Raw genomic sequence first — 22,461 nt, 5'->3', positions numbered from 1 at the left:
ATCTCAGCAAGAATGAATTGCTGAGACTGGGCAAAGGGCAGCTGTGGGCCATGGGACATGGAGGAAGATATGATGATGGGCAGCTCCCTAAACCTTACAAGGACCTTCTTTGTTGGGGGAAGAAATTCATGGATATCACATTAATCTAGTTTAAAGTATTAACACATTACTTTTTCTCCTTTTTTGTACTATAATATTTAATTTTAATTTTTTGGTTGCCATGTATATTTATAATGTTTAATAAAAGAATTTTCCATTGTGTCTATTTTCTGGACATTATTAGTAGTAGTAGTTTCATTTCCTGATTATTAATTAAAATAATTTTGTTACATAGACATGGAGGGATGTTCAAAATGCCCTGCTGATTTCAGAGTCTATATTCTTTCTTCCAGGTATATTTATTCCCTACATTTCTTAGATATTAGACCTTTATCAGAGAAACTTGCTGTAAAGGTTCTCCTCCCTCCCCCAATTAGCTTTCTGAGATAACAGCTAAAAAGCACTTCGAAAACCTGAAAGCATGATATGGACACTAGCTATTAGGACGGCTGATGTGGATGTCCCACCTAGTTTGCTGAAAGAGAAACTAAAACAAAGACTGGGGAGATTTGTCCTAAATCACAGACTTAGTAACCATTAGAGCTAGGTTTGAACCCAAGTCTCCTGTTTGCAAGTCCCATTTTCTTTTCATTAATCCAGGATTCCTTTAACTATCTTAAAGTACTCATTCCCTGAGATGCAGACTATACATTGACACATGCTCAAGCCAGAATCCCTAAAGGACCTGGGAGAAGTTCAGGGCCCCAACCTCTGCCCTTTCCTGGACTGTTGTTATGCCCCCATAGAAATAGGAACACAGAGATAGAAGAAACCTTAGGGATCACTTAGTTCAACTCCATTTTACAGATGGGGAAGTTGAAGCTTAGAATGATGATATGACTTTCTTATTGTCATGAAGGTAGTGCAGGACAGTCACAATTATAGCCCAGGTCTTCTAACTTCTTACAGAGTGCTTTTCCCCCATTACATCAAAGTGCCTTATCCTTGGGAACCCTAAGAGAGGTGGCAGGTCTGGGAAGCTTCAAGGGCAAGACACAAAGGACAAGAATAAGACCCGGAACCTCATTGATCTTTCCTGAGGCCAAAGATCCTTTCTTCCATCTAATCTATATTCCCTGAGCCAGAAACTTTGGACTTTGATTTACCCAGAAAGATGTAAAATCCTTCAGAGTTTGCAAAACAAGGGGAAAGGGAAGTTTCTTGGCTGCGTTGTAGATGAGTTAGGCTGCAGTGAAATCAATGGTAATCCATAAGATGTGACTTTAACAGGCACCTGTCCTCAACAACTCTCACTGGTCTATCATAGTTTGTGAACATTTAATTTTAGCAAGTCCTAAATCTATAAATCTATAATCTATAAATCTAGAACTGAAAGGGGCCCCAGAAGCCATCTGGTTACTCCATCATTAAAAAAGAAAATATTGCTATCTCTTATTTTAAAAACACATACATTTTCTTGCACAGCATGATGAATATGGAAATATGTTTAGAAGAACTGTAAGTGTTAAATTTATATTGGATTTCTTGGTGTCTAGATGAGAGGAGAAGGCTCAGAAGGGAGGGAGGGAGAAAATTTGGAATACAAGGTTTTGCAGAGGTGAATGTTGAAAATTACCTTTTCATGTATTGGGAAAAATAAAAAACTATATACAAGTTAAATAAAATACCTACATTTTGCAATGCATCCCTTTCTCTCTATTAGAGAGCAATTTTTTAAAAGAAGAGAATAAATTAAATATATCAAACCCTATATTGAGAAAATCTGACATTATTATATGCTTTGTTCCATACTCATAGTTACCCCACACACATTCTACAAAAAAACAGGACCAACACCCTCATTTCACAGGGGAAACTGAAGCCTAGAAAGGTAGGATGAAATTGGAAGAAGCCTCAAAAGCCAGCCAGGAGACCTGAGTAGGAGACTTTCCTACAACACCCCTACAATTGGTTAGCCAGATTCTGAAGCTCTCCAGTGACAGGGATCTCACTACACAGAAAGAACCAAACTCAGAGCTTTCTCTGTGAAGGACTCCCTGAAGAAACCCAGATTTTGTGCATCTAATTGCACCCCAATATCAGCTTCTGAAGCTCTCCCAGGCTGATGGCTCAGGAAAAGCTAAATTCAATGTACCCTGCCCTCTGCTGGTCATCCGGTAATACTGCCCTCACTGCTCCCTGAACAGGGCTCAAGGTCGTGATTTTGTGAGGGACCCTCTCTGAGGATGTCTTGGAACCTTGCATGCAAACTTAATTTGTCCAAGGAGGATCCCAAAGCCTTACAGGATCAATTCAGAGTCATCTGAACTTTATTTTTGACCCAACAGTGTCTTCACTGGGCTTATATCCTAAAGAGATTTTAAAGAAGGGAAAGAGACCTATATGTGCAAGAATGTTTGTGGCAGCCCTCTTTGTGGTGGCCAGAAACTGGAAACTGAGTGGATGCCCATCAATTGCAGAATGGCTGAATAAATTGTGGTATATTAATATTATGGAATATTCTTATTTTGTAAGAAATGATCACAGGATAATTTCAGAAAGGCCTGCAGAGACTTACATGAACTGATGCTGAGTGAAATGGGCTGAACCAGGAGATCATTATACATGGCAAGATTATATGAAGATCAATTCTGAATGACGTGGCTCTCTTCAACAATGAGTTGACTCAGTCCAGTTCCATAGATTTTATGAGAGCCATCATACCCAGAGAGAGGACTGTGGGAACTGAGCCTGGTGTACAAGATAACATTTTCATTCTTTTTGTTGTTGTTAGCTTCTATTTTGTTTTCTTTCTCATTTTTTTCCCTTTTTGATTAAATTTTCCTTGTGCAGCAAGGTAATTGTATAAATATGTTTGCATATAGTTGGATTTAACATATATTTTTACCATGTTTTGAACATTGGATTACTTGCCATCTAGGAGGAGGAAAGGAGGGAAACCATGCATATGTTTTGAAAATAAAAAGATTTAATTGAAAAAAAAAAAAAAAAAAAGAATGAGCCCTACTGAATTTAGAATCAGGGGCCTGGATTCAAATCCCAGCTCTGTCACATTCATATTTGCATCTTCTATTTTATGCCATAGGGTGAGGAAAGCCTATTGTGGATCTTAAATTACTAGAGAATTGTGAGTTTTTATCATACTTTTCATCTTTTCCTGTCACAGAGCTCTGAATGCAATAAGTTTTTGATGTTTGTTGACTGACTCACTGGATGGATGGCTGATTCAGTGAGCAGCTTGAGCCTTCAAAGGTCTGCCTTATATTCCTTTCTTGACTCTAGATATTAGAACCAAAAACCTCATAGGAATTAGACAGACGGACCTGGGAGCAAAGTTAAGGAATCTGAGACAGAGATGGAGACAGACATAACAAGTGAGAGAAAGACACAAAAGAGACAGAGAGAGAGAGAGAAAGATAGAAATACACAAAGAGAAACAAGATGGGGGAGAGAAAGAGATAGAGTCAGAAAGGGAGAGAGAGGGAAAGGGAGAGAGGGAGGAAGAGAGAGAGAAATCATATAAAGATAGTGCCAGAATGGAATGAAGGTCTCTAAGAGCTTGAGGTGGGTAATACTTGCCCTGTCAAGAAAAGTCCAAACACCTGTCCCAGAGGCTCTTCAGAGGCAGTAATAGGAGATGCATGATTTAACTGACCTGGGAGGGAGGCTTGAAGGACTAATAAATTCATCAGCAATTTTCCTTATTGGATTAGGGGCTGAGTCCAAGTGAATGACTTTGAGAGGAAAAACCTTTTCTTCTACTCCCAAATACTGTTTACTCTCAGTCCACTGGTTCCCCCAGCTTTGCTTAGTCCTAATTCCTTCTTTCCACCCCAGCCATATTCACTCCTGACCTCTTTCCTTTTCCCCACCTTAAATACTCCCATCCTTTTTATCCCCCTGCCCTACCTCTTACTCCCTGTCCATATTCTCCATCAGGCCTCCTCCCTTCTAGGGATCCCTCCCTATCTCTGCTCACTCCTATCCCTCTCTGTGCCATCCCAGTCATATTCATTGCTCCTCAGAGCTGGTCCCTACCACCCCTGTTTAGTCCTCACCCTTTCCAACCCTGTTTGCCACCAATGCTCCTTTTCCTTCTCCTTCATACCACCTCCCTCAGATAGCTCTTTGCCCAGCCATGTTTCACTCTCATTGCTCTAGTGGACCCAATAGTGATAAATGCCTATCTCATGGACCTGTGCCAGCCAGTTCTGGCTGAATTCAAGAAATAAGTGGAGTAGAGAAATGATAAGGAATAATCAGATAGGACAATGAAAGAGCACAGTGCAGGAAAAAAAAAAAGTTAAATGAACTCAATGCTTTACTGAATGAATTCAGGACAGAAAACTTAGGTTATACAACATCAATTGGGTCCCTCACTATTGCTTGGCAATCCTACTGTACTTCCCTCATCACCTCACCCTCCACAGCAGCTCTTGAAATCTTTTCAAACCTTTCATGGCTCCTCCTCCCCCATTCTGCAGCTAAGACCCTTGTCTTATATTTTACAGAAAAAATTTACCATGAATTCTCTATCTTCCATTTCCTGTCACTCAGATGCCTTTAGTCACTGTCTCCTTCTTTACTCCTGTTTCACATGAGGAAGTGAGCTTATTCCTTACTAAGTCTAACTCCTCAATTGATCCCATTCCATTCTATCTCCCAACAGATCACTTTCTGTCATTTCTACTGTCACTTCACTGGCTCCCTACTACCTACAAACATCTCTACACTTCCCTTATTGTTAAAAAACAACAAAACAAAAACCCTCACTTGATCCTTCTCTCCTTGAAAACTAACATCCTCTATCTCTTCTGTCCTTTGCAGCTAAACCTAAAAAGGCTGTGTACAATAGGTGCCCCCATTTTCTCTCCTCTCAGTCCTTTCTTAATTCTTTACAAAACAACTTCTGACCTCATCATTCCACTGAGACTGCTTTCTCCAAATTTATCAGTTATCTCATAGTTACCAAATCCAATCCTCATTCTCTATTCTTATTCTCCTAAAGAGGAGAATGCAGCACTTGACACTAATGATCACCCTCTCCTCTTTGACACTCCCTTAGGTTTTCAGGATACCTACACACTCTCATGGCTTGCCTCCTGTCATTACTCCTCTGTTCTCCTTAGCTGAATTCTAGCCTAGAGCATGCCCTCCAACCACAGATGTCTCCCAGCGTTTTGTAATGGGCCCTCTTCTCTTCTCCCTCTGTTACTTAGTGATCTCATTAGTTCATAGCTATTAGCTCATGGATTTAATTACCACCTTAATGCTATGATTCTCAAATATACCCATCATAATCCAATCTCTCTGCTGATCTCCAATTTTGCATCTCCAGTTGCCTTTCAGATATTTCGAATGGGATGGCCAGAAGACATTGAAACTCAATATGTTCAAAATGGAGCTCATTATCTGTCCCCTAAATCTTCCATCTCCACTTTTGCTATTACTGTAGAGGGCAATGCCATCTTTCTAGGTCCTGAGGCTTGAAACCTAGGAGTCATCCTACAAGCATTCAAATCCCTTTATAAACCTCCCTTTAACTTTCTAGTTTTTTTACACCTTATTCTCTATTATAAACAAAATACTCAATCTCTCTCTCTCTCTCTCTGCCCCCCCCCCTTTTTTTTTTTTTTTTTTTGCTGATTTTCCCAGGGTCACACAGCCAGGAAGTGTTAAGTGTCTAAGACCAGATTTGAACTAAAGTCCTCCTGACTTCAGGGCTGGTGCTCTATCCACTGTGCCACCTAGCTGCCCCTCAATCTCCTTCTGGGCATTTTCTCTGGCTGTCCCCAAGACCTGAAATGTTTTGCCTCCTCACTGCCTCTACTGGCTTCCTTTAGTCCCAACTACAATTCTATATATATTCTATATTTCAAAACCCTTCTTAATTCTAGTGTCTTCTCTCACTTATTTACTTCCTTTTTGTCCAGATTCTATTGTTTTTTCTTTCTTGTTTATTTCCTTTTTGTCCAATATATAGCTTGTTTATATACATTTGTTTGCTTGTTGTCTTCCACATTTGAATGTGAGCTCATTGAGGGCAGGGACTAACTAGTCTTTGCCTCTTCTTGTACTCTTAGTGCTTAACACAGTACTTGGCACATAGTAGGTACTTAATAAATGTGGACAGACTAATTGGATATAGCTGCATTTCCTCTCCTCTCTTAGAATGGACTAGAATCTGAAGTTCACTGGTCATTTCCTACTTTTTCCTTGAATTCCAGATTCTTTCCACTGTGCCAAATTAGTAACTCTCCCACTCTCAACTCTCCAATAAGCCCACTTACTGTGACAGGAAAGTAGTCTGCCAGGTACTTCCACAGACGCCATCGCTTCATGAACTGGATCTGTCTCCCACCTTTCCTTGGGGTGTTTCTATCCAGGTACCACCAGGCTGAATATAGCATGCTGAGGAACCAAAAGCGGGTGAAGAAGAGTCCAACGAAGATGCTCGTGCAGATTATGCCTGGGAGAAGAAAACATGCAATGTAATCAGCAGGACAGCTCAGGTCCGAGTGCCCAGCTCAGCATGAGTCAGGCTGCTGTTTTGGGTAATGAGCTCCCTGTCATGGGAGGTCTATAAGCAAAGATTGGATGACTACATCATGGAAGTTAGAAAGGAGACCCCTGCATTAGATGGGAGGGCATGCTGGAATAAATATGAAGTCACAAACCCTGATTGTCAATGTGACTAGAGTCAATGAAATACCAGTTCTGATATTTTGCCTTCTATGTACTAAGGTCTCTTGACATTTCACATTATATCTAAAGGTAATCCTGAGGCAGCATAATGTTGTAGAAAGAGGACCTTGATCCAGTCTCTGGCTCTCTGCCATTTATTAGCTGTGTGGCTTTGAGCAAGTCCTTAACCTTAGGGGCCTTCATTGTCTTACCCCAGTAAAATGAGAGTATCAGACTAGGGCAGTTCTAGGACCCTTTTCCTTTAAAAAATTTTTGTGGATATCTTTTATTTTTGTATCATCTTACTTTCACTACATTCCTCTTCCTTTCTGTACCCCGAACTCATCCCTTGTGGGGGAGAAGAGATGAAGAAAAAGGGAAGGAGAGGGAGAAGAAAGAAGATAAGAAGGAGGAAGGAGGAAGAGAGGGAGAGATAAAGTGAGAAGGGAACAGAGAGAAAAGAGAAAGAGAAAGAGAGGTAGAGAGAAGGGGGAAGGAGGGAGAGAAGGGGGAAAAAGACAGAGAGACAGAGAGAAGAGAGGAGAAAGAAACAGAAAGACAAAAAGAGAGAGACAGAGACAGAGATGAAAGAGAGAAGGGAGAGGGAGAGGAAGGGGTAAAAGAAAGACACAAGCAGAGAGAATAGTAGCTTAGAAAAACTGAGCTACATGTCAATTGTGTCTGACAGTATATTTCACCAACCACCAAGGGTCCTTTCTTAAAAATATTTGCTCAGAATGATTAAGAACTTTGCAGAACTTCAAGAACATGTATGACCACCAAAGGAAGTAGGCCAGTCATGAAGTTAGAGTGAATTTTAAGTGATGGGTGGCCCAAGGATTCCATGGACATCTTCAAGATTTTAAAAAGAACTGAAGGAAAACAGCCTACCCACAGTATTTAATGGAGGATTTTAAAGGCATAGACTAAAATTACCCAGGAATAAATAAGGATAGGATGAGATTTACCCTGGTAGAAAAACTCTCTACCCACTAATGAGATCACTGATTCTCCAGGCAAGAGTCTCTATCTTAACTTTTCCTAATAAATGACATTCTCAAGTGAAGATTTATTTCTTATTTATTTTCTATCACACTTGTATTGTCTACTGATAGCAGGCACCAAAGAAATATTTTTTAAAAATATTTATAGCAGTATGTTTTGTGGTAGCTATGAATTGGAAATCAAAAAGATGCCCATCAATTGGGGAAAGGCTACACAAGCTGATATATATGTGATTGTAATGGTATATTATTGTGCTGACAAGCAGGATGATTTTAGGAAAATCTAGAAAGACTTACATGAACTGATACAAAGTGAAGTGAGCAGAACCAGGAAAATGTAAACAGTAACAGCAATATTGTCCTAATCTCAACAATACAACGATCCAAGATAATCCCAAAGGACTACATACTGTGTCCAGAAAAAGAAGTGTTTTAATATAGACTAAAGCATACTATTTTTTATTTTCTTTCTTTTGTTCTTTTTCTATTATTTGAGCCTTCTTGTACAAAATAACTAATATGGAAATGTTTATATGATGCACATATATAATCTCTATCTGATTGCTTACTATCTTAGGGAGGGGAAAAGGGAAGAAGGGAAAGATACAAGTTGGAACTCAAAAACTTTAAAAGAAATAAATATTGAAAATTGTTTTAATGTGTAATTGAAAGAAAATAAAAATGTATTAAAAATTTTTAAGAAATTTTTTAATGAATAGATACAAAAATCTTTTATTTCCCTAGTGCATAATACAACACAGAGAATCATATTAGGTGCTTAATGTTTGTCAGATAAATTAAATGAATGGATGAAAGAATTATGTGCCTTCTTTCTACAAAGTCTTATATCAAGTACTAAGACAGAATAAAAGAATAAAAAATTTTTCTTTTGGGGGTGAAGAGAGAAGAGGAAACAATCAGAGTTAAGTGATTTGCCCAAGGTCATACAACTAATAAGTGTCTGAGGCTATATGTGAACTCAGTCCCTCCTTATTCTAGGGCTAATGCTCTAATCATTATGCTACCTAGCTTCCTTAGAACAATTGTTTTCTATCAGGAAATTCTTAGTGCTCTGGATTTTCTGTCATCTCTTGACTTATCCATTTCTTAAGCATCATATTGTATAATAGTGTATGAAATACTTATGCATGGCTGTGTAATATTTATATAATATAATTGCCCATCATATTGGGGCAACTAAGTGGTACAATGGATAGAGTCTAGTTCTAAAGTCAGGAAGACACATATTCCTGGGTTCAAATCTGCCTTCAGATCCTTACTAATTGTGTGATCCGGGAAAACTCACTTAACTTTTTTTGCCTCAGTTTTCTCATCTGTAAAATGAGAAGAAATGGTGAACCACTCCAGTATCTCTGCCAAGAAAACCCCAAACGGGTTCATAAGGAGTCAGATAAGAATAAAAACAACTAAACAACAAAAACAGCAATGACTTCCATAAAGGTGGGAATACTTTGTTAACTAGACTTGGGGGAGACATCCCTTGAGTATTCTCTCTCTCTCTTTCTCTCTCTCTTTCTCTCTCTCTCTCTCTCTCTCTCTCTCTCTCTCTCTCTCTCTCTCTCTCTCTCTCTCTCTCTCTCTCTCTCTCTCTCTCTCTCTCTCTCTCTCTCTCTCTCTCTCTCTCTCTCTCTCTCTCTCTCTCTCTCTCTCTCTCTCTCTCTCTCTCTCTCTCTCTCTCTCTCTCTCTCTCTCTCTCTCTGAAAGAGATCCATTCATGATAACTAGACAAATATAAAGTATCTGAGAATCCATCCAGCAAGATGCTCTCAGGACTTACATGAATATAACTGAAAAACACTTTTTGCAGGTTTAAGGAAGACATTTTTAAGATTGATTAAAGTCTAATAAGCTACAGACAAGATATGCAGATAGTGATGGGAGGTAATTTTATATGGGGATGGAAAATGGAGTATTGTCTAAGAGGAGCATTAAGGTCAATCTAGGTGAATCAGAGTGTACAGAGTGGTGTAAAGTATAAGAAGACTGGAAAGGCAGGAAGGGGTAAGGTTGTACAGGACTTTAAATGCAGAAAATTTAATATTTGATCACAAAGGTCAGAGGGAACCAAAGGATTTTACTGAGAGTCAGGGGTAACAGGATTAGATCTATGAATTAAGAAAAATCACTGTAGCAATTCACAAACATCGTGAAATGTGCAAAGTTTTCTTTGTAACTTTGCTTACTCATTTTGGTGGATTTTTTTATGCCTCTGACCATATGTCTATGACCAAAGGAAGTAAGGAGAAACTGTAGGCAGGAAGGTCAATTAAAAGGCTATTGTAATTTGATAATTAATTATGAAAGGCTTGGTTCTTCTCAGAAATTCAGGGATCCAAAGGAATCCCAATAGACTTAGGAAAGAAAACACCATCTATAACCAGAGAAAGAACTAAGAAGAGTGAATGTAATTCAACACATTGGTATGTTTTTTTTTTTTTTTCTCTTCCATGGTTTTCCCCATTTGCTCTGATTTTTCCTTCCCAACATAATTCATAAAATGTGTATTAAAAATAAACTAATAGTTACTTACAAAAAAAAGTATCAGGTGTTAAAAATGGGATGGGGCCTCAGAGAAACCTCTTCAAAATAAACTTTCTGGGGCCACTAGGTGGTGAAGGATAAAGCACCAGCCCTGAATTCAGGAGGACCTGAGTTCAAATCTAATCTCAGACACTTAACACTTCCTAGCTGTGTGACCCTAGGCAAGTCACTTAACCCCAGCCTCAGAAAATTAAAAAAATAAACTTTCTAATCCAATCTAATATTCCTGTTCCCTTCTTTGTAAAAATGATTCTATTAATAGCAGTCCAGAGGTAGCTAAAGTGACACAGAAAATGAAACATTTCACTTGAAGTGAAAAAGTTCAAAAGTTCAAGTTCAAAAGCTGCCTCAGACATTCTCTAGCTGTGTAAGCATAGGAAACTCACTTATTTTCTCTAAGTTTCAGTTTCCTCATCTGTAAATTGGAGAAAATAATGTGCCTTCTGAGTACAGGGTTACTGTAATCAAATATTAAATAATTTTGCAATCCTCAAAAAAAAAAAATGTTATGCCAATACTCCAGACAAAATGACCTACCATTTTGTAGCTCACTGAATAAGTGAAGACCAAATTGTGAAGGTAGAAAGAACATGATTTGGCAAGAGATTGAATAAGTGAGATGAATGAAAATGAAGAAATGGCACCAATGTTGTAAGCCTAGGTAACAGGAACACAAAACAAAACAAAAAACCATATCTACTGAACAAGTTCAAGATGTACAAAAAACATTTAGTGATATGAGACTGGAGCTCAGGAGAGAGATGAGGACTGGATATATAGACCTGGAAATCATCTGCATAGAGATTATTAAAGCTATTAAACCCACTGAAGCTGATGAGATCACAAAGTAGCACAGTGTAGAATAAAAACAAAAACAAAAACATGAGGGTCCAGGACCCAAGAGCCTTGACTTTCATCAACAGTTGGTTACTTCTGGGGGCAGAGCCAAGATGGCAGAGAAGAGGAAGCAGCTGAGCTCTCCCAACATTCCTCTCCAAACAACTTTAAAATAATGTCTCAAATTGACTTCTGGATCAGGAGAGCTAACAAAAGGTAGGAGTGAGATATTTTAACAGTCCAACAAGATTTAGGAGATTGGAAGGAAAGGTCCATGAACTGGAATGACATGGCCTAGAGCCCATATGGCAATAACACCAGCAATAAGACTGGAGGTAGCAGCAGCAGCAGCAGCTTTAGGATCTCTCAAAGCCCAGATGGTAAAGGGATTAGGTTACCAATCAGAAAGGGATTACAGGGGACCCTAGTGCTAATCCTAAACACAGAACTGGATACTATTTGATGATTCCATTGGCTTTACCTATTTCCGGCCAGACTTTCAGGGTGGAGAAGAGTGCTTGCAGTCTCAAGAAAGCAGAAGCTTTGAGGAATGGTAACACTTCTGTGACCACACCTATCCCTAAACTACCACCTTGGGAGCTCTGGAAATTTCCAACCCCCAAAATTAGCTCTGAAAACATTATGAAAAGAGCCTGATGCTTAGGATGGGCCCTATCCCTCTGACCCCCATCCTCACCTCATGGACAAAGCCCAACTTTAACATAAAGCTCAAAGTAAAGAAATAGTCCAGAAAAATAATCAAGCAACAACAATAAAAAGAACCAACCACAAAAAGCTATTATGGTGCTAGGGAAGATTGATTGAAGATAATAATATTAAAACAGCTACAAGCAAAGCCTCAAAGGGAAAAAAAAAATGTGAATTTGATATTAAACCAACAAGAATTCCTGTGAGAGATAATTTAAAATTTTTAAAAATCAAATAAGAGCGTTAAGAGGAAAAAAAAAGGGAAAAGAAATGAGAATGATGCAGAAATATTATTTTAAAAAAGACAACAGCTTGTTAAAAAAAAAAAAGGGGGGGCTACAAAAAACAATTGAAAAGGCAGAAAGAGCCAAGAGAGGACAATCTCCTATAAATCCAGATAGAAGAAAGTATCAAGGAGGTGATCAACAGTGCCAAATGGTACAAAGAGGTTCAAAAGGATGAGAATTAAGAAAAGGTCAATAGATTTGGCAACTAAGAAATCAGTGTGGAGGTGGAGCCAAGATTTCAGAATATCAAGAAAGAGTACAGCTAAGTTTTGCCTCACAACTCCTCCATGCATATTTAAAAAACACACTAACGTAGATCCTGATTGGGAAATATAAAGGGGGGAAAAGTTACAGCAAGTCATTTTTCCAGTCCAGATTGGCACAGGGACAGAAAAACCTACAGACAAAGGAGATAGATTATAAACACACATACCATGCACAGCAGCAAGTGAAAGAGAACTAAGAATGTGCTACAGTAAAATAACATTCTAGATCTACTATAGAGATTCTAGGAATTGTGCATGTTGCAGGAGCAAGTCCTAATTGGCAGCTCTTTTATTTACTATGTAGTTCCAGATCATAGATGCCTCCACTTATGGATGGCATTCCAGGATGAAAAACAAAAGGAAGCCCTAGACTATGTGTTGAACAAGTTGCAGAAGCAAGTAGCAGTTGTATAGCTCTCATCCCAAAAACAGATTAGTCTCTTTCTGCCAAACTCCATTCCAATTTGAAAAATGCCATGGAATAACCAGAACTGGGAAGGGAAGCATTAAGTTCTGACACTATAAACCTAAAGAGTTTTCTAAGGGGCAGCTAGATGGCGCAGTGGATAAAGCACCAGCCCTGAAGTCAGTTAAGATGAGTTCAAATCTGGCCTCAGACACTTAATATTTCCTAGCTGTGTGACTCTGGGAGTCACTTATCCCTAATTGTCTCAGCAAAAAGAAAAGAAAAAAAGGGTTTTTTAGTTGTCTTACAATGTTTGAGTCCAGCACACATCTACTGGTACTTCCAACTAGTGACAAGCCCACAGGTATATTGCTTTCATACCTATCTGGAACTTTCAAAGTTCAGATTAGGAGAGAAGTGATCAGACTTTGCTCTGAAGCAGACCAATTTGAGAACACTGTTCTTTAACCTGTGATTCTATAATAATACAATAATCAGTATTCCTAAGAATGCAATAGCAGGACCTAAGAAACAAGAGCACAATCTAGATATTTTTTTCCAGAAGTGTGCAGAGCTACCCCTAATAAAGTTCAAAGTTAGGAAGTAGGCTAGGAAAATGAGCAAAAGCAAACAGGAAAAAAAAAATCCCACCAAAGAGTTATTATGGTGACAAGACCATCCAAAATATTAATTCAGAAGGGTTTTTGGAGAAAGCTTCAAAATATCTACAAACAAAAATGCAAAGAAAAAGCACAGCTTAGGCCTAAATTCAACTAGAATTACTGATAGAAAATGACACAAGAATTCTGTCTTTTTTAAAAAGAGTCAAAATTATTCAATAAATGAAATAAATGAGTGTAGGAGAAAAGAATTAGGAGTAAATAATCACAAAAAACTAAAACATAAATTAGTTATATTCTGATATTGGCTGATGATATGTATCCAAGGTCACAGAAGTCTAATTAGGCAAAGATCCTAGAAGTGCTTTTAATGTGTTTCAAGGATTTTGAAAGTAGAATGAAATAATGATGATGATGATGACATGATAATAATAATATTAGTTTGATTCTTTCCTCTCCTATTTCTTCCAGTATCTTTCCTCACAGTAATCCTACCTTGCCTATAATTTTTAATTGGTCTCTATTTACTGATTCCTAGCTGTCCACAATAGGTTCTATCAGTACTTCAAGCCAACATCCTATGTCTATCTTTCCCTTCATAGACAAATTTCTAGAAAAAACTATCTACTCTCACTGACTCCACTCTTTCTCCCTTTCCTCAGTTCTCTGTCTTCTGTGCTCTGGCTCCTTAACTTATTACTCAACTAAACAGATTATGCACAAAGCTATCAGCAATTTTTTAATTGACAAATCTATTTATCTTTTCTTTAGCTTCAGCCTTTTTAACCTCTCTGCATTTGACACTTCTGGCCACTTTTTTTTTTTCTTTTTGAATACTCTTTCCATTCTGGACTTTCATAACATTTCTCTTTTAATTTTCCTCCACTTAGCTGACTGCTCCTTCTCAGTCTCCTTTGCTAACTTTTCATCTATATTTCATGCCCTAAGTGATTTCCTCAATGCTCTTTCCTAGGTTCTTGTCCCTTCTCTTTAGTTTGTGATCTCATCAGTTCTCGTGAGTTCAATTATTATCTCTGTCCAGTGATTCCCAAACTTCTATATCCAGCCCTGGTCTCTTGCCTGACCTACAGTTCCATATTACCTATTGGAAAATCTGAACTGAAGTCCCATGGGCATTTCAAACTCAATATATGCAAAATGGAACTAATTATCATTCCCACACATTCCTACCCTTTTTTGAACCAAGTTTATAACTTGATTCTTCCCTTTGGCTTATTGCCCCCTTCATACCTTACTAAGGAAATTGAGGTCATTTGACATGAGTCCCCTCCTTTTCTATTCTCTTCATTTCAAAACTCTTTGACATCCTCCATACCATTTCATGGCCATAGAGCAAGTGGAAAGGATATTCTGGCTATGGACAAGAAGACCTGAGTGGTTGTAGTTTTTAATGGAGTGTGTGGTATTCCCCTCAAACCTCAGGCTAAGTGCCCCCTTGAGTGAGGTCACCCACTGCTGCATCATCCAGGTGTCATCATTTTCTGCTCATCTGTCTGAAATCCACTTAGATCTTGTGATGTTGGCTTGATTTTGATAATAAGCACAAATTCCCTAGAACTTGCTTCGACTGTTACCTCATCAGGTGGCCAGGCCTGGGCACAGATTGTGACTCTACAGAGGTGGTCTCTTGTTTGTTTGTGTGTGTGTGTGTGTATGTGTGTGTGTGTGTGTGTGTGTTTGTGTTTGTGTGTGTGTGTGTGTGTGTTTCCTATATTTACTGCTCTTGAAACTTTTTTTATAACCTTTTGTATTCCAAGTGGCTCAAGGTTGGAAAACAAATTCAGAAAATGTAAATGTTTTGTTAATTAAAGTATGTGGCTCTAAACCTCTCCAATACTCTTTCTTACTCTCATTTCTCCCAATTTTTGACAAGAAGATGCTGCTTCTCCTTGCCAAGGTCAGAAACAAGTGCACTTGATTACATTTTTTCCCATCTTCTCTAATAGAATGAATATTCAATCATCCCACTCCCATCTCATGAATCTTCAACTTCTTATCAACAGGCTTCTTCCCTGTTGTCCACAAATATATCCTAAATTGCACTCATCCTTTAAAAAAAAATTTTTTTTAAAACCCTTTCAATGAACTCTACCACTCCTCAAGCTATCATTTTGTATCTTTCTTCCCTTTTCCAGCTTAACTTCTAGAAAAAGATGTGGACACTCATCTTCACTGACTCTTCTCTCATTCACTCCTCAGCTCTCGACAATCTGTCTTTTGCCTTCATCTCTCAATTAAAACTGGTCTTTCAAAGTTACTCCTCATCTCATAAATGAGAAATCATCTCATTTCCCCCCCCCCAGTCTTAATCTGGCTCCATTTGTCATTATTGCCTACTTACTCCTGCTAGACACTCTTTCTCCCTGAGCTTTTGTGAAAACACTCTCCTAGTTTGATTGTCACCAGCCTAACTACTCTCTTTCTGTATCTTTCCTGGCTCATTATTCAGAACATGTCTTCTAACTGAACATGTCTAACTGTGTTAACTAAGGTTCTCTTCTCTTCTCAATGTTCCTTATCTTGGCATAGTGCTCATAGGTTAAACGGTCATTTCTTTGCAGATATCATATATACACACACATACATACATATATACACAAACACACATAAGTCTCCCATTGTATCCAGGGTCATCTCCAGTTCTCTTGATCTATAGCTGGCCATTGGACTCAGATGGCTCTGGAGAAGAAAGTGAAGCAGGTGACCTTGCGCAGACCTCTCTGCCTTAAATTCAATTCACTTGTATGTCACTGCATCACTCATGATCCTCTTCAAGAATGAAGGATAAACAACAATATTTACACATAAATATCGACATATATATTTATACACGTGTCTCTGTGTGTGTTCAGTTTTAGTTTGCCTAGTGAGCTTCAATTCCACATCATCAATTACCCAATGAACATCAAATTAGATGTCCTGATAATATCTCAAACGCAATCTGTTCAAAACCAAACTCACTTTCTTCCCAAACATTCTGTCCCTTCTTTCAAATCTTCCAGTGTCTCTTGAATTCATCACCATTCTTCCCACTTCCCAGGTTAGTAATCTAAGAATTATTCAGAGCTCCTTATTTTCCCTCGATCCATATACCTAATCAGTTGTAACATCTTACCATTTCTACCTTTACAGCATTTCTTTACTCACACAAATATCATTTCAAGGCCTTTCTTATCTCTCACCTAGACTCTGATTACAACTTCCTCATTACCTTTCCTTCCTCAAGTTACTCATTTCTCCTTTCTATCTTATACTTGGCTGCCAAAGATATTGTTTTTAAGAGCATAAATAAATGTAATTTTCTTACTCAATTAACTACAGTGGCTTCCTACTGCCTCTAAGATAAACAATAAATTCTTTTTGGTTTCTAAAGCCCTACATAATCTGGCCCCAATCTATCTTCACAATCTCAGTGAATACTTCCCATCTTCCTGCCCTTTGAAATCACTTAATTTGACCCTTCCCTTCAGTCTCTAAGCCTCAGCACCCGTCTTCCCAAAAGTCAGGAATTTACGTCCTCCTTATAGCCACCTCATAGTGTCTCTAAAATAAATGTCCATTAATTTAATTTTGTTTTTGTGCTGTAAAAAATGTCGAAAGTGATGAATGATGAGAAACAGAAAAAGACAGCTATTTGAACTAACACAAATTAAATTCAGCAGATCCAAGGAAAAAAATACACACAGTGAACACAAAATAAATAGAAAGATTAGTCAAACACAAAGAAAGCAAATGTTAATGTAGCAAAATTATAAAGATCCAGAATGGCCTAAATGAAAAATATGAGAGAATATTTGGGATGGGTTGGCTAGAGGTGGGTGACCACAAGTGTTACACATTGAATGTTTTTAGATTTTTTCATTGTGTTGATCAATTGTGCTGACTTTTTCCTCTTTTTTTTTTTTTTTTTTTTTTTTTGGTCTTCAAAAATTCTATCTGAGCACCAGCCCTGAAGTCAGGAGGACATGAGTTCAAATCTGGTCTCAGATACTTAACACTTACTAGCTATATGACCGTGGGCAAGTCACTTAACCCCAATTGCCTCAGCAAAAAGCAAAAAAAAAAAAAAATTAATAATAATTCTATCTGTCAGACAGAATGGCTCTTTGAGAAAGGGAGGGAAAATTTTTTTTAAAAAAAGAGAGAAGGGGAGAGGGAGAAATACTGGGGAAAACTGTAATGATGTAAAAAACAAAAGACATCAGTAAAATGTTATTTTTAAAACTTTTTTTAAGTAAATAAAAAAAAGTCTGAAGTATTATCTTCTACTTGAAGTCCTACTTGATTCTATTTGAATCTATTTGATTCCTAATTGCTTGTGCCCTTCTTCCCAAATTACTTTTTATTTAATAAATTTGTATTTATTAATTTTCTATTTGTGCTTTACACATGTTTATACGCATGTTGACTCCCCTACTAGAATGTTAACTGTGAGTTGGAGGAAAGAAAGGGAATAAGCATTTCTATATTTGCCTACTTTGTGTCTGAAAGGCACTATGCTAGATACTTTATAAATATTATCTTATTTAGGTTTCACAACAATCTGGTAGATAGTTTCCTCAACTGTAAAATGGAAATAAACAGGGAGTAATTTAGGCAAATAGAAGGTAAGTCACCTGCCTAGGCTCACACAACTACTGAGTGTCTGAAGTTGGATTTTTATTCAGGTCTTCCAGTTTCTGGGCCTCCATTGAGCTGCCTTAGAGAGTAGGAACCATTTTATTCTTTATACTTTATATTGATAGATATTGATTGATTTCTTTCCTTCACAATCTTTTTTGAGTCTATAATTAGCCAGTTCAACAAGGTACTTTCCTTTACCCTCAAATTCCTCATCCTTCACCCCTGACTTTCACCATTCACTGTTAAATCCTACTAATCCAAAACCTGGGTCTCTGTCATCACCTACTTGGTTACATGCTTGCTCCTAAGCCTTTGAATGATATTTGATGAAATCATGGGGTCATGAAAATGGGATCCACTGCACATTCACGTTTTCTGACCCCAACTAAGCCCTTATTTCTATAGTTTCATCCATCTATGATAGCCTCCCTATTCATCCCCCCACAATATCTGTTCAAAATTTTCTCTTGTCTTTTTAAACCTCCTTCCCTTCCTTCTTCTCATCCCATTCAGCATTTGACTACTCCTATTTTACCTGGAACAAAACTCTCCCTCAGTTTCCTCATCTCCAAAAGGCCATCTTGGTCTGATGTCTTTACCTGACATCCTGATGTCAGCATCTAACAAGGTATTTGTAAAGTACTTGGCACATCGAATGGCATATACTAGTTGCTTAATATTTCCTCCCTCCTTCCTTCTTTCTTTCTCTCCCTCCAATCATCTCTCTTTTCTTCCCTCCCTCCCTCTCTTCTTCTCCTTCCCTTCATCCTTCACTTTTCTTCCTTCCTTCCCTTCCTTCTGCTTTCCTCTCTTCCCATTATGAGAACCCTCATTTTATCTTTTCAATACCTCTTGACATCTTTAACTCTCCCCACTTTTATTCCAGGCTCAGAGAATGAAGTAGCCCTTCTTTTTGCTATGGTTAACCTCTCTACTTGCTCCCACAATCCCTTCTTTCTAATCTTCAGTCTCTCCCTATCTACCAGCTTCTTCATTGCCAATAAATCTTTCAGGTTTCGCTATCATTAAGACTTCCTTTGATCTTGCCTTCCTGGTAAACTCTCTTCTCTTATCCCACTTCTCCCTGTTAAGCTCCAAGAGGAGCCCACTTCTCAGCCTCCAAATCGCTCCTCACTTTACAGATCCACAAACTCACACTGTTAGAATTGGAAGGCTTCCTATTTTACTGATGAGGAAATATTTACCGTATTGTTCCAGAGATTAACATATTGTCCAAGATCACACAGGTAAATCTCAGAAGAGTCAAGATCTAAGTTTTCAGACTATAAATTCAGGGCTCTGTCAACCTATTGTCTAGACCCAGGCAATCCTGGAACATTTCTATAGAGAAATATTTCTGCTTCATTTGACTTCTAGAGTAGAGGTATCAAAAATGAAATTTATTAAGTAGCTCTCATTTCTATTTGAAATTAATTACCACTATTTTAGAACTTTGGTTGGAATCTCACCTCAGACATTTAATAATGGTGTCTCTTGGAAAGTCTAAGCTCTATGCCTCAATTTCCACATACAATACAGGGATTGGACTCAATGACTTTTCAGGTTGATTCTATATATTCATAGCTTAAATCTATAATCCTACTCATCAAGAAAAGCCAGAGAGAAAAGAATAATAGGCTTGGAGTCAGGTGAGGAACATTTGATTGTCGGGTCTGAAATCAACATTCCAACTTCTCTGGGCTCAGGTGGTCCTGGCCCTCTCCCCCATCATTCAAAGGTCTTTCCTATTCACTTCCATTTATTTGGTTCTCATTTCCTTCAGAACATAGATTATGTGCCACACTTACTAGGAAGCCATTCCCGATTCCTGGAGAAGCCAGAGCTCTCTCCCCCTGGAAATTATTGTGTATTTATTTATTTGTTTACATATGTGTCTCCCTCAGTAGAATATAAACACTAAGAACCAAGAGAACATTGTATACAGTATATGTGATGATCAACAGTGTTGCACTTGGCTCCTTTTAGCAATGTGGTGATTCAAGGCAATTCTGATAGACTTGGGGTGGAAAATGCCCTTCAACCCACAGAGAGAAGTATGGAGCTTGAACATAGATCAAAGCATAGTATTTTCATTTTTTTTTCTTTCTCCCTTTTGATCTGATTTTTCTTGCACAACATGATAAATATGGAAATATGTTTAAAAGAATTGTACATATTTAACCTAATATATATGTACATGTACACACACACACACACATACATTTTCTCTCTCTCTCTCTCTCTCTCTCTCTCTCTCTGGGAACACTGCCTGTTTTTCACTTGTCTTTGTATCCCAGAATCTAGCATAGTGTTCTGCTCATATTAATTAGGCCCATAATAAATATTAGTGGTTTAATTAAATTTACTAGTTGCTTGAACACCTCAAATCATGCAACCCTTTCCTTTCTGAGGCAGGCTCCCTTGAAGCCCAGCCATCCCTAGAACCCGAAAGGCACTCCTCACTCCCTCAGGACCCTTCCTTTCCTCCCAGGCAGTGGATAGGTACCTTGGCTTATTATATACAAAGCCTCAGATTTCTTTAATAGAGAGTGCTTCCTCCCTTCTCAGCTTTCCCTTGAATACTTTTTTTGGATATCCCCTTTGCCCCCAACATTTCTTCTACTTCACATAATGCTCACCGGAGTGGACGCTATACTCCTCTCAGGAAGTCAGCTCTTCCAGGTTACATTGCACAGAGCCAACAGAGGTTGCTTTGTACTAAAATTGTAACATAGAAAGTATGATGTAATGACAGTTCGGTTCATTGTAGGTGGTAAATCTTATCATTCAGCAGAGTGCTCCGTACACAGTCAGCGCCTAATAAATGTTTGTTGAATATTGTTCACTTTGAGAGTATGGATTGAGCCTACAAAATTATATATATATATATATATATATATATATATATATACTTTCTCTTTTAGCCTCACAGAACATGCTTGTGAGGAACACTGGGGAAATACAGGATGTCCCCAAGGCTTACAAATCTTAAAACGGCATTGTGACTTTTTAGGCAACCCTGTATCCGTTCTATTTTACAGAAGGAAACTGAAGCTTGCAAAACTTGACTAAGGTTTCGTGGCAAATAAATAGTAGAGTTGGAAGGAACCTTTAAAAGCTTCAATGCACTCGTTTACTTGCTGACGGCAGCCAACACGTTATCTTCTAGCTTTCTGCTCTCAAGACATTGGACAAGCACGCCACTTATGCCCTCAACCAAGGCATAGATAAAAAATGGTGAACTCCACAGGGGTCAAGAACACATCCTCTGGGCACGGTACTAGAAGGACTTTTCTTTTATCCTCCACGGCCCTTTCCATTCCCCGCCTCTTCATCACCACCACACCCTCGTGGAAGAGCAGATGGGGCTGAGGATCACCTTCCTAGACTGTCTTTTCCTCCTCTCTTCCATGATGAGGCTACAAATCCCTTTCCCCTCCGACTCCCTAAACCCTTTGGGCTTCCGTTTTTTCATCGATAAAATCTAGCAGTTCAACTAAGAAAGGCGATCTGAGAGGGGTTAGGGGCTTTGCCCAAGATCTCCTAGGTAGTATATAAATGACAGCGCAGGGATTAGAACTCAAATCCTAGCATCCAGAATGGAGCCTCTCACCCCTCCGGCTTTTTCCCTCTCCCTCCTCTCCCATCCGTCATCAGGACCTTGGGGTAGTAGAGGGAGAGGGGAACTAGGCTGAAGGACCCTCAGATTGCTCGTCAGTATTGGCCCCTTCTTTGCTCCTCCTCCTTCCTCTCCACTCCCTTTCTTCTCCCGAGGGGCCCTGAAAAAGGAAAGGACAGGAGGATCTTGGAAGATTCCCACAGAAGGACATTCCCATCCAGGACTACCTTCTTTTCCTTACCCAAAATCAGGAAACTGAAAATCCATTGAGCCACAGCGAAAGTCTGCAGCCGCCGCTCCAGCGGCACCGAGAGAGGCGCGAAGGAAATCATCTTGGTCCCCGCAACCTGGCGGTCTCGGCTAGCAGTCCCGGAGGGAGGGGGGGAGGGGAAGCTCCCTTAGGTAGTCCGGCGGGGACTCCGCACTCGCCGAGCAACCTCGGAGACTGGAAGACTCGAACAATTTGACCTCGCCCAGCCCGGAGCTCATTCCTGGGGGCGGGACTTTGGCTTTCCCAGGGGCCAAGCTGGTCAACCTTTGCTTTGGGCTGCGCTCCTGCCCCTCCCCCCATGCTGCTTTCAGTTGTCACTCAAATCACAGAAGGGAGGTGAAAAGATCTCTCTGAACCTTCCAAGGTTGTTTGTCCATCTCAGGAGGGAAATGATTTATCTAAGGTGACCCAGCAATTAAGTCCCAGAACGAGGTGTTTGACAGCCGGTTTGTTGGAAAACGAAAAGTGAAAGGGGGAATCATGCTTGACTGTG

At 39.0% G+C, this 22,461-nt stretch overlaps 1 protein-coding gene across 1 annotated transcript in view; it reads right to left on the bottom strand.

Annotated features, from left to right (window-relative positions):
- Positions 1 to 22,155, bottom strand: part of MOGAT2 (monoacylglycerol O-acyltransferase 2) — a 36,872-nt gene extending 14,717 nt beyond the window's left edge. Inside the window, exons 1-2 of the mRNA XM_074304102.1 lie at positions 21,939 to 22,155; positions 6,351 to 6,529 (exon numbers count right to left, since the gene is read on the bottom strand). Of these exons, the coding sequence (XP_074160203.1) occupies positions 6,351 to 6,529; positions 21,939 to 22,029 (270 nt within the window). The 5' untranslated portion in view covers positions 22,030 to 22,155. The remainder of the gene's footprint in view (positions 1 to 6,350; positions 6,530 to 21,938) is intronic.
- Between the last annotated feature and the right edge of the window lie 306 nt (positions 22,156 to 22,461).

This window comes from Sminthopsis crassicaudata, chromosome 3 (assembly GCF_048593235.1).
Source record: "Sminthopsis crassicaudata isolate SCR6 chromosome 3, ASM4859323v1, whole genome shotgun sequence".
Classification (NCBI taxonomy): Eukaryota; Metazoa; Chordata; class Mammalia; order Dasyuromorphia; family Dasyuridae; genus Sminthopsis; species Sminthopsis crassicaudata.
This window is presented reverse-complemented; position numbering and strand designations above follow the sequence as displayed.